Source organism: Vigna unguiculata, chromosome 3 (genome assembly GCF_037176805.1).
Source record: "Vigna unguiculata cultivar grain cowpea cultivar isolate G323 ecotype 2 chromosome 3, ASM3717680v1, whole genome shotgun sequence".
Lineage (NCBI taxonomy): Eukaryota > Viridiplantae > Streptophyta > Magnoliopsida > Fabales > Fabaceae > Vigna > Vigna unguiculata.
Window position 1 is genome coordinate 18145307 of NC_140794.1, and position 13915 is coordinate 18159221.

General features: G+C 28.9%; 1 protein-coding gene across 1 annotated transcript; it reads right to left on the reverse strand.

The window, feature by feature from the left end:
* Nucleotides 1-36: 36 nt before the first annotated feature.
* On the reverse strand, nt 37-2960 carry LOC114175782 (uncharacterized). Its single transcript, XM_028060581.2, has 3 exons — nt 2804-2960; nt 996-1059; nt 37-857 (listed from the first exon to the last, which is right to left on the reverse strand). The coding sequence occupies exons 1-3, from the start codon at nt 2822-2824 to the stop codon at nt 190-192; spliced, it is 753 nt and encodes a 250-aa protein (XP_027916382.2). The 5' UTR covers nt 2825-2960; the 3' UTR covers nt 37-189.
* Between the last annotated feature and the right edge of the window lie 10955 nt (nt 2961-13915).

Here is a 13915-nt window from a genome sequence, read left to right on the forward strand (position 1 = left end):
GAAATCATAAGCGAAAGAAGAGTAGACATATAGGTATTAACTTGAAACAGTTCTATATGGTGTCCCATGCAAACCAAAATAAACATAGTCTCCAAATACATGATAAAGAAACTGCATGAAAACAATAACGGTCTTGAATACTACATATAACATTATTTCATACCCATACTCTTTTCTCTCTCTTGGATGTTAATTAGGAGTTTGGTGTTCATTCATAATGTTTCCCCTGGGCAAATATTTGTAATCATCCCGGTTTTGGGCTCCGTTCTTTTCATTGTTGTAGGTATTACGAATTGCGAAATCGGGGTCGTTAGGATTGCCAATCTTTGCCCTCCTGTAAGTTTGTGATTTTGAGCTCTTGTTGTTAAAGCAATTTTCGGATTCAGAAATGTTGAGGTTTGCCTGGCTGAGATCTTGTAAGCCTGATGCCTCGTTGTTGTAGCAATCTTTAGCCATAGAACAACCGATAATCTCACAATTGCTGTAATCTTGGTCCCCATTGTCTTTGTTGTTAAAGCAGTTATCAAGTGCATAGCGTTTTTCAGCAGAATTGGAAGTTTCGCAGCGATTAATGGAGGAAGTTACCAATCTGTGATCCTCTTTGCTGTTGCCATCTTGGTTAGGGTTATTGGTTTCTCCACGATTCATGCGGCTCTCTATTTCCTTGCCCTTGGCGTTTAATTTCTCCGTGGTTTTCTTTAGCCAATTGGTTGTAGCATTTAGATAAACAGTTAGGAAACCAGCTGCCAATACAAGAATTGAAAAGAGCATATCGATGAACGCAGATATAACAGATAGAACTGCGCTAATGATGACGAATGGAGAAGCTTCAAAATTTTGCTTGTCCAAGGGGACTTCTGCAAAGTATTGCAAATTTGAAGAACAAAAGGTGATCAAAGATTACTCTTCTTCTACTAAAGCAAATTTGAATCAAGTTGAAGAATGGAGTCTAGTAAAGCAGAAGAGTGAGAATATTCAAATACTAATTAATATACCTGCATATTCCACGGACTTGGTTTTGCTAATGGTTGTTGAATCTACAGGTTCCAAAATTGGTGCCTACAACATGAGTTCTTAAAAGATTAATAAATAAATTTGTGGGTAGAAGAACGATATAGGGTACTATATAATGATATTATAAAATATATGCATAACAAAAGTGTTATAACTATATTTAACGAAATTCATACATATATATATGATTTCAAATTTTTGTGTGTTATATATATTAGTTGTATCACTTTGTTTAGTTGGAAATGGAATAATATGCTTCATGATTTCACATTTTGTTTGTATTATATCTAGGAGTATGACTTATTTTAATGAAGAATGGTTGTAATAAAGAAAGAGAGAAAAAAATTAACAATATATATAGCATTGATTAGGAGAGGAAAAAAAAAAGATACACATACACAAAGTAACTGATGATAATCCAGATGATAATATCAACCCAGCATCGATGGATCAACCATGTTTTTGTTTTTTTATTACCAAGAAATATATTAATATTTGCAATAGGATACAAAAGACAAAGACAAAGAAGGAAGAAAAAAAAATCATCAAAAATAAAATTAAACCATAAATCTTTCTCACCTATAATTATTGCTCACCAAATTACAAAAAAAAAAAGCATAACCAAAAAAGAAGACTTGGAATATGAACTTGATCTACCACTCTTGTTATCAGTTTGGATCTTGCATAGAATCATAAGAAAAAAACCACACAAATATAAATTTCATAACGAAAAAAAAACATAACCAAAAAAGAAAACTTGGAACATGAATGTGATCTACCATTCTTCTTGTCAGTTTGGATCTTGCATAGAATCATAAGCAAAAAAGCACACACAAATATAGATTTCATAACCAGAAAAAAGCATAACCATAAAAGAAAAGTTGGAACATGAACTTGATCTACACTTTTGTTGTAGTTCGGATCTTGCAAAGTATCATAAGCAAAAAACCACACACAAATATAGATTTCATAACAGAAAAAAGCATAACAAGAAAAGAAGATTTGGTACATGAACTTGATCTACCACTCTTGTTATCAGTTTGAATTTAGCATAGAAAGCATAAAACCACATACAAATATAGATTTCATAACTGGAAAAAAGCATAACCAAAAAAGAAGACTTGGAACATGAACTTGATCTACCGCTCTTATTCTCAGTTTGGATCTTGTATAGAATCATAAGCAAAAAAATTACACATAAATATAGATTTCATAACCAGAAAAAAGCATAGCCAAAAAAGAAAACTTAAACATGAACTTGACCTACCACTCTTGTTAGTTTGAATCTTGCATAGAATCATAAGAAAAAAACCACACACAAATATAGATTTCATAACCAAAAAGAATCATAACCAAAAAAGAAGACTTGGAACATGAATTTGATTTACCACTCTTGTTCTCCTTTTAGATCTTACATAGAACAGGAAGAAAAAAAACCACACACAAATATAGATTTTATAACCAGAAAAAAAAATTGTCATCTCAACAAAATTATTTCTACTTTCCTAATAGGTTCTACGTGTAAAAACGAAAAAGAAAAGGCGTACATGGTATGCGTCCTTATGACTGGATGACAAGAAGGGAAAAATTGGTCTCAGTTCCAAAAAAAAGTTAGATTCACCGTTAGAACAACCAAAGAAGTAGAGAAGTAAACATTTTGTTTATTTTTGGTTGATTAGAAAGAGAGATAAAAGTATAGAAGTAAATATAACAGATCTAATCATTAGTAACAGTGATATGACAGGAAAATGAAACATGATCAGGTTAATTGAAAAATTCATAGCTTAACTGAGTTCTGCTCCATTTCCATGAAGCTTTGCAGAAGGAGTGAGAAAGAGAGAAAGAGAGAAAGAGAGGAGTGAGAAAAAGAGAAAGAGAAAAGGAAAGAAAGGTGTGAGAAGAACTATCTGGTCGGAGTGTACAATTGTATGTATTTTTTATGCACGCACGCTCTGTTAGTGTACATGTATATAGATTAATTGAAATGCTCGAGTGCTCTGGATAATTAATAAGGAAAATTTTGGTGATAAAAACACAAGTTTTTTTTTAAAAAAAAAAAAACTCATGTAAATTATACGTTTAACTCTTATATTTGTGTCTAGAGATAGAGACACACAATTATTCATATACTTGTAAAATAATTGTTGAGCATATATAATTAAACTATTTTCATTGTTATCCAATTACATTACTGTCTATTTTGTACATGAACATCCATAACCTACTATTAGAGACTTTTCATTTTATTATGCTGGGTTCCTCACTGTAATGCCCAAGAATATCTAATCCACTAATATCATTTTTACTTCATCTCCAATTGTTAATTGAGTGGAAGTACCTAGAGTTGGAGTCCCCAGATTGATCCATTTTGATCTATATATGACCATAGTTAAAAACAATCATCATTTTATAATTAAAGAAAATTTAAAAATACCTTCATTCACCCACCAATAATGATAGTAACAACACTATCATTTGAAAATCAATTCGTTCTTTTGCAATAACGATTCCATGTTAAATTATGAGTTTAGAAGACTTTGCCATTTGAACTCAAATTCAAAGAAACCAAATTTTGAAGACTCATTTATGAATCAAAATATAAGCCGATATTTAAATGGTGAAACAAAAAGTCGAATTTATAAATATTAATTAATATCTTTTCTGTAATTAAAAAGGCTATATGAGTAAACTTATAAGCGCTCTTTTGCTGTGTACAATAAAATTCCTGGTTTTAACCTAATATAGCCACAACTAAATGGGAAACACAATAAAACCTGGAAGGTTCTAGGGATAACAATTATATGAGTCGTTTGGAATAAATAAATAGGATTATTTTCAAACAAAGAAAAGTAAACCTAGAAAAACTCTTTTGCATGGCACAATTAAATACATGATCATGGATGAAATATAAATTATCCAATTTAACATTTTCATTTTCAAATTGGTATCAATGTCCTATATACTATGTTTAAATTTTTTGTGACTTGGATGACCAATGGAGGCTCATTTAATCCAAAGCTGAAAATATTTTAGTCTAACAGTGTGTGTGGTTGTACACTCTATGCAGGTATTAAATCATACATAGGTCCAATACAAAAATTAAAAGAGCAATGCAAGGGATGCAAATAGTATGGTACTTTGGGTATAAGCAAGCATGGGCTAATTAAAAGAACTGAACTTGTAGAAGTTATCTTAACTTGTTGTGGATCAATATTGTTATGAACGGTTGGAACCATTTCTAATGATGTAATAAATGTGATCTAAAACAGGTTAAAAACTACATGTTAAAAACTGTAATCATTCCAAAAATTTAAATTTACGATTTTGAAAATGTGGTCATATATAAAATCGTGTAACTACATCAACTTAGTCCACGCCGGAAAACCATAACCTAAAGATTAGATCACGGTTTTCATGTTTTAGGCAATAATTTTATTGTTTTAGCCTAAAGTAATCTTTGTTGTAGTATAAATATAGCTATATAGTACATATATGATTGAAGAGTTCCTTCCTTCTAGTACTAAACACTACACATAGGATATTTGTGTATGTTATTTCTTGGTTTCAAACTCAATAATTATGTTGGGTTTTAGATCTTGAGAAAACCTTTTCTTAAGAAGATGAAGAACTTTGTATTTAACTTTTGTAATTTTTTTGTAAAAGGTTAGAATATTCCCATCATTCTATTAATATATTTTGCTGATCGAGAAAAAGAAAAAAAATCCTTTGCTGAATAAAAAAGACCCGATAAAGTCATCGGCCTAATGGTTCTAGTGTTGTATATAATAGACTTTTAAATCTCATATTCATTAAAATCATAACGAACTAGCAGAAAGATTGTTTTGTAAATTATTGGAAAATTAAAGTTCAATTAATGAAACTTGAAAACTAAAAGTCATTATCAAATCACTAAAAAAAATCATTACTTAGCAATCATTTTTAAACAAAAATAATATATCCATTATATTGAGTAATTTAGATACTATTTTATAAATTAATCATTATTAATATTTAAAATAGTTTTTATTATAAATAAAAAAATAATTCATTTGTGAATTATAATTCAAATTGATTTCTATCATTAATTACCAAAATTTTAGTAACCATAAAATTAGTGTTTAATTTAGTTTCTAATTCAAAATTACAAACTAATTTAGAATCATAGTAAGTTAAAATAGTATATAATATAGAGACTAGTTATTTTAGTTTGTAAAATTGGTTATTATATTAAATGATTTTCTTGTGTAGAAAATAAAAAAATATAAATTAACAATTATAGTGGTGATACACATAGTGTTGGGATTTAAATAAAAAAATTAAAATTTTCATTATTGTTTTGAACTGCTTTTAATATGGGAACTTATTTTTTTATAAAACTATACGCCGCGGATAACTACAACACCATAATTAAATTGATAATTCTTATTTATATATATATATATATATATATATATATATATATATATATATATATATATATATATATATATATATATATATATATAAACCCTAAACCTAACTGTTTGATACGAATTCTAGTTTAGTTTTAAAGAATTTGTACTTTAAATATTTTTATTTATTTTCTCTTCCATTATTTGATTTTTGTTAGTTTTAGAAAGTTTTGAATTATCTTGTGATACGAACCGAAAAAAGAGAGCTAATTATTTTTATCTTTTTTAAAATGAGCACCTTGGTATAATTTTTATTACATACAAGCTTAGAGTAAATAATACAAATCATAAAGCTTAAGTAATTTAAACTATAAGTATTTTATTCGTTCTATTTACACTAACAAACTTATTTCTTATACTTTTATACAATTATATTTGGAGTTGATTACTTTTAGTTTTTTAATTCTCTTAATCTAGAAATAGGATTATGAATGAATCTATTTTCTTCTGAATATTTCCCACCTAACCTCACCCGTACACAAAGATTATTCTAAAATCTAGCTTTCCTGGAATCAATGCAAAACCTTTGAATATTTTTTGGACGAGGATATATTAATCAAAGTCCCACTTCGCACGCACCCAACAAACAGTTTCATTATCTTCATCGTTTTAGACCAAAACCCTAACTTGTGTTTCTTTTGACCTACCTTTTAAGGACGCGTCTAATTTTTCTATTTTTTTATCTGGCAAAGTATAAGTATTTATATGTATAGTTGAGTATTTGAGGTACTCCAACTCATACAAAAAATATATATAAAGTGTTCCCGGTCATTCTATCTTTATATATCAAGGTTAATAACATGTATATTTGGTATCAAAGATCCCTACCAAATAAACAAATGAAGGTGTTTCTATCACATCTATGACTCATAAAACGATATAAATTTATATGTGCATTGCTAAATAAGTATATTAAAAAAAAAGCATACAAGAGAGCATACAAATGAAGGACGCGTCTAATTAATTTATCATATGGTTGTTTTACCATCAATTCCAGCATGAGCATAATATTATAAGGGTATTAATATATTATGAGTACATATTGATAAAGGGTATTAATGCCCCAATGTAAAGCTGCTACTCAACACCCACCCACCCACTAATGACCCCAAACCCAGTTTGAATTGTAATCACATCACGTCTCCGACTAATCATTACTTTTAAAGCATCACATATGTGGCTAATTATTACATTTATAAGATAAAACATAGAGGAAGGTTCATAGCAAAGGCTTAATTTAATGTTCATCTGTTGTGATTGCAGTTATTTTTTCCAGTTAGAGATTTGAGGAAGTGTGAAGTATGAAGACATGTGAAATATGATAAAACTAATCAAATCTACGCGCATAAGTGTTTGCATATTTTAATTTTTAAGAAATTTAAGTTAAGATAAATAATAAATATATAATTAAATTTTAAAATAATTATTAAATATAAAATTAAAAAAAATAATATCTAAAAAAAGTTTTTAAAATAATAGTTTAAGATAATTTTTTTTTAAAATAACAGTTAAAAGTAAATTATTTATAAAATAGTTAAAGATAAAACTGAAATAATAAAATGTGGATACAAAAGAGGATATCCTTTTATATATTGTTATAGATATATAATAAAGATAAGAATTACAAATTGCAGAAATAAAAAACTCTTTACATAATTGATCAATACAAATAGTTAGAAAATGTGAAGTATATAAATAACATAAATTTCGGTAAAAAAATAAGAAGAAATTCATATTGCGGAATATAGTTATCCATGAACTAAGAATAACAAAATTATTAATCTTCTAGAACTATAACTTTTAGATCAGCATACTAAAGATGGATATTATTTTATTCACTTAGGATTAATTCAAGTAGCAGCAAAGCTAAACTATAGACTTGAAATAAATAGTCCAATACTTATTATATTAAGAAACACAAGACTTAAAAAATTTAATGATTCAATAATTGCAATATTAGAAAGTAATTAACGTGATGATCCTGCTTTTCTTTAATTGTTATCCAATTTTTTCTATGAATCTTAGAAATGATAAAACAAGTGATGCAAAATATGTACAATTTTCAAATGAATGTAGATGAATTATCAGGTCGAATACAAATAATTTATAGAATTTATTATAAAGTTACAAAGATAGATTATAATTATAAAGCTTTAAGATCTTCAACGAAACTTGAGACAATACTTGTGGAAGCTAATCTTAGAAAATCATTTGTACAAATTCCAAAAAGACTAAGCCATGAGGAGTTAGTAAGTAAAATCCTTGAAGAATGGATATTAGAAAACATAATTGAAGAACCAAAAATTTATAATACTCAAATAAGAGAAATAGTGCAAGAAGGTACATATATTAGATTAAAAATTAATAGGTCATCATCTGTAAAAATAAGAAATCTCGAAATGATAACAATAAATTTAGACATTCAATAGATGGATCCACAATAAATTTAGACTTAAGAGGATTAAATAATACCATACCAATTTTAACAAAACTTGTATAATGAAGAATCTTAAGAAATCAGAATCCCCTCATAATTCTCCAACAACCTCTCAAATATTAAATACTTTAAACATAGAAGAGCCCTTCATAATAAATAAAAATTGTATAAGAAAAGATTTTGAATCAGAATATAATAAAGAAAGAAGAGAGTGGTATTTTAAAGCATTTACGAAATAACAAACTGAACATTTTAGAGAATAATTTTATAATTATCTAAATCAAAATAAATTTATACTTCTTTGATTAGTTTTCAAATTACAATAAAGATAATAAGTTAGAATATCCTTTTAACTGTAATAAATCTATGTGCCCATTAGACAAGATAACCAATAGTTGGAAAACTGTAAATTATGAAATAATAGAATCAGAATATCCTCCACAATAAAAAATCATAATACAACTCACAAAAGATATAGAAATTGAAGCTAGCCCTGATAAAGATGTTAAAAATGAAGACAAGCATGTAGAAGTAAAAGATATTAAAAAATTACATTCTCAATATTGGGTTACGTATCTCCCACCAGGCGGTCTGCAAGCGGCTGCGCCTGACGATATGTGTCTCCTGCCAAGCGATTTTTACTGCAGCAGTATTGGGGTTTTTGATGTTTGGATGCGTGATCTACAAGATTTTAGTGATGCTTCAAAGGTGGGTTGTTGGTGTTCCTTGAGTTGAACTCGGAACATATCTCTTGAGTTGAGTTCGGGATAGGGGTTAAGCACGTGGCATTCCTCGAGTTGAGCTCAGAAGGCATCCCTCGAGTTGAGCTCTGGATGGCGGATGAACACGAGGAACCCTTGAGTTGAGCTCGGATTGGCGAGTGTTGCCGGTGTGAGTGTGCTGCTTGTGGCCAGTACTGATGGGTACAGATAGATTGCTCTCCTCAGTAGTTAGCTGACGAGTTTGGTAGTCTTGGGACATTACGAACTATGTTTGTATTTGGGAACTCCACCTAGCGTTACGGTGTATGATCCGTAGCAATGGTTTCCCGTACGTGCTCTATCGGTTGTGGTCGATAGGTATGGCAGCAAGTCATCTTGAGGTATTCACTAAGAGATGTAAAACACGGATAACATGGTTGTGGCCATGTGATATGGAGTCAAAGGAGGAAATTCCTTTGATGTGATTGTATGATATATATATATATATATATATATATATATATATATATATATATATATATATATATATATATATATATATATATGCTCACCCTATCTGTTTGTGATTGGGGATGATCGTGTACGCAGTACACGTGAGCAGATGATGTTGTTGCAGGTGGTTCTGGTGAAGCTTAGCGACGAAACAGGGATAACATGGGAGTTTTATTATTTTATGGTTTTAAAATAATTTGTGAACTCTTATGAGAATGCTTATATACTATTTCCAGTTTTATAAACTATGGATTTTGAATTATTATTAGAAGTATTAAAAGTTGTAAATTTTACATGTTTTAGGAAATAATACATTAATAAATGAGGTTGACGTGATATTTCTTTATTTATTATTTAAAATCCATAATATTTTGACGGGATCTTATATCCCTCACCTCCTTTTTCTCTCGATGCGTTTCATAAATTTATAAAATATACAAATATAACAAATACAATACCCATTTTCTTTCTCACATAAAATTTGGTTATACCACGTATCAAAACCAAAAAAAAAAAAAAAAAAGACATGTGTGCTAATAGAATCACACCAACTTCATATGATAAAACAATCACTTATGATTAACCACCAATCTCGTAACTTTTTCGATAGTTTTATAAAAAAAAAAATTCAAATAGGTTTAAGTCCGATATTCATATAAAAAGCATCTGCTTGTACTCTTCATCCAGCCCTAAACCAAAACAATCACTAAGCCTGAAATGCTTCAATTTTCTTCCACAACAACCCCACCCAAAAATTCCCAGACTTGTATATTATAATACAATTGCCATTACACCTTTAGGATAAACAATCAGAACAAGAAACATACTAGTTTAAATCAACAATTAAATAATACAATTAACACACCAATGACATACATATGACTCAAATCCACATTCTCTCAACACCACTCCATACACTCAACCATTTGAGCTATCATTGCTCATTGTTAAATATCTCCGTATCAAATTACTATAAAAATCTCTTCAATTGCATTTATATTAAATAAATATTTATTTAATTAATTAATTTTTCAGATCTTACAAGCATAATATTGGTAGTACAATGATAAAGAACATTTTGGAGATGAAAATGATGCTTATGAAGATGATGCCACTGATATGTATTTATCGATTAGTTCACTAATCCAATCGATTAAAATAAAACACATTTACAGGATTTCAAACCTGAAGTACATTAATCAATTAAGTTAGCTTCATAATTTATTAATATCATCAGTGACTAAATTTTTTTTTAAAAACCAATTTCCTACACATGTTGAAATTATGAATTTTGATATATAAGAGTTGATATTGTGAGATAGAAGCCTTCTTGAGTTCTTGGAGAAAACATTATTGAGTTTCTTTTAACTTCATCAAGAATCAATCAAGATGGGTTTGGTTTTAAAGCTTCATGACTGGCATTAGGATTGTTTTGTAATATCTCCATTTCCAAGTGTATTCATTTCATTTACTTTCGCATTTTTCAATTCTTTATACTATCATCATTATGTAGATGGTAATCTTGTTGCAATTATATGAAGCATTGCATTTAGAGTGTGGTTCTCGATAAATGTATCAAGTTTTTTATGTCTAGGGGTTTAAAATTATTAAGGTGTACATGTAAGAAAACTAGATGTAGATTTTAGAAGAATGAAACCAGTATAAATTGGTGCGTCTTTCTATCTTCAATCTTACTTTTCTTGATAGTTGAAAAGTTCAAATAATCAGCATCTCAATATAACTTGAAAATTGATAAAAAAAAATTTGAAATTGATAAAAACTAATTGCCAAACAAACCATCAAATAATAAAACTCATTATTGTGTACGATAATTACCCACCTTTAGATGTGCAGTCCGGAAACATCAAATTCAACTGTGTATATATAATCAATTTCAACCAGAACTAAATTTGAATTAGAGTTACATAAGACCACCGAAAATTCAAATCATCTTCAAATCTCGAACCGGAAAAATAATTATTATAAGTCTTTATTTATTAGTTGTTTTGGGTAGTAAACTTCTCCATATAAGTCCGATATTTATAAATATACGAATGCGATTAATCTTAAAAATATTTCTAATTGGGCGGGTTCATGTTCATAAAGGTAACCTGAGGATAAAGTTCCATAAATGCAAAATACCTTAATACGCAAAACTGGTTTTCTCCACGAAGAATTAGTAGTACTAATCGTTCTTAATTAATAAGTAGGTATAAACACCGTCACCTCATTTTATCTCACTTTAAATGCTGTTACTTAAGGCATTAAGTTCCCTACATAACTTTTTTTCAAGAAAAAAATATCTTCACCACCTCATTTTTTATTATGAAATAAATTAGGTAGACAAAGAAATACTCATCTTAAGTGTTCTAAGTTGTCATTCAATGTTAATTCATATTTATTGTAATGAAATTTATATCAATAATTTAGATAAAAAAAATTCAAATGAATTTAACAGCTACTTTCCCAAAAACTTTGATCGGAATTCTCCTGAGACTATTTTTTTTGCATTTTCAAGCAATAAAAGCAGCATGTGAGCCTCTAGTTTGCATATATGTTGTAAAAAAGGTACAAAATGGGCCAATAAGTGTTAGAGAAGTGAAAGTGGAATGGCTATAATGTCAGAATGTGAACATTATTTCCAGACAACACAGAGTGGGATTAGACACGCTCTCACCTTACTTTACGTATTCAAGGTTTACAAATGCTTTGCACGGTCAATGACAATACAATTTTAAAAGATTTTAGAACTTTTCTAAATTATGTTTTATATTTTATATCAATGATAGAAGGAGTAATAAAATGAAGTGGAGGAATGTGAAGGGAATCTACACATTCATGCCCTATTTTTATAGATGCATTAAATAACTTGTAGGCATCTCATCAAAGTCATTTTTCCTCCACTTCTACATGGCCGAGGATTGCGGACTCGACTCTCTTTGTTAAAAGATGTTAATTTTGTATAGAGGATCTTATATATATTAAAGCTTTTCTATCTTTTGTTTGTCACCTTCCATTGCCATCTTTTTATTACATTTCTTTTTTGACCTTTATTGACTACACCAAGTTTGTGATGCGTGTACTTTTTCTTTCTTTATCACAGAAATTTTACTTGTATAATTATGATTAAGATATTGGTAGTTAGTGTTAGAAATTAATTTAAATTTTAATCTATAGATTAATATTAACGTAGAAAATGCATTTGAAATTTTTTAATAGGTTTCGATTTTAAAAGAAAAAAACTTGATGAAAATATTTACATCTGGATTTAACAATATTCAAACTGGTTTCAAATAAAATAAATCTGGATTTATTAAATCCAATTTTCTGGATTTGGATTGGATCTTCAAAAATTTGATTCATGATTATCCTGTTAGTAATTTTGGGTCACGCATATATATATATATATATATATATATATATATATATATATATATAATTAAATGTGTTAGGGTCATTATTTATAAAGTCAAATAATAAAGTGATTTGACTAAATTAAAGATTTGGCTAAAAGCATATGTCATGAAAATAAATATTGTGTAGAGACCAGTTAGTAATTTCTAATTTGATGAGGGGCCAAATTAGAAATACTAAAATTTAAGTAATTCAGTTTATATATGGTCGTGGTCCCTTCTGAGAGGACACACAGAGTCATAACGTACTCTTCCTCTTCCTTTCTCTCTATCCCTTGAGGAGAGAAAACCAAAGGAAAATAAAGGTGCTCTAGAGGAGGAAGATCACTTATCAATAGTGCTCTAAAGGACATTGTTATGGCTAATTCAGGTACGCTTCCGTCTAGTGTTCACAACATGATTATCAATATGGGATATTACTTATGATTGATTGTTAGAATCTATATTAGGATCATACTATGCGTTTATGCTTACATACATCCTTAATTATCGCTAGATCGAAGCCACCGAAAATCAAAAGAAGGAAACCATACACCATCTTTACTCTCACAAGAAAAAGTTAAAAGATGGTTTATATTGAAACAAACCACATGCTAAGCCAGGAAACAAGGAACAATACCACTGCACTCCCTTGACTGATAAGTCAGCATCATCCTTCATATGTTGGTTGAAACAGTAAAACTACATCAGCGTCTGCATGATTCATATATATAATACAAATATTGTTAAAAAACAGTATGTTATACTTATTAATCAGGAGGCTCATTTATACATAAACATTTGTTCTTAAAACACTAAAGCTGTGCTTCTTACCTCGGTAATACTAGTTGTTTGAACGGTTATTAATCCAGGCATTGTATGAACTCTGGTTGTTGTGTGAAACGTTATTAAAACTGGCTACACCAGTGGTGTTTTGCTGCCGTCTTCCGTAGTTGTTGTTGTTGCCTTCATTTCGGCGCTCAGAAGCCTTAAAGCAAGAGAAAAGGTTGCCCATAGCGTGCAAGTCCGAGCTCCTCTTTTACACCCCTCTACTTAGCCATTATCAACATTCATATTTATACACATTTCATCACAAATTTAATTCTTTTTCTTATAACATTAGAGGAAGACTATTCCCATCTTCCGCTCTTATAAACAAAAATATTCTTTCACGCCCAATTTTTTATCTGTACTTAATTTACAATTATTTTTCATAATAAAATATTGTAATAATAAGAATAATTTTATGAAGTTGTCATTTAAATGTAAGAGAAAAATGAAGTATCACCCATCTTATAAATATCATAGACGATAAGAATATATAATACATTCTAAATACGACTGAACTGTTGTGACAAAAAATTTATTTTGCGACAGAATAATTGTGATAAAAAATATGACGGAACT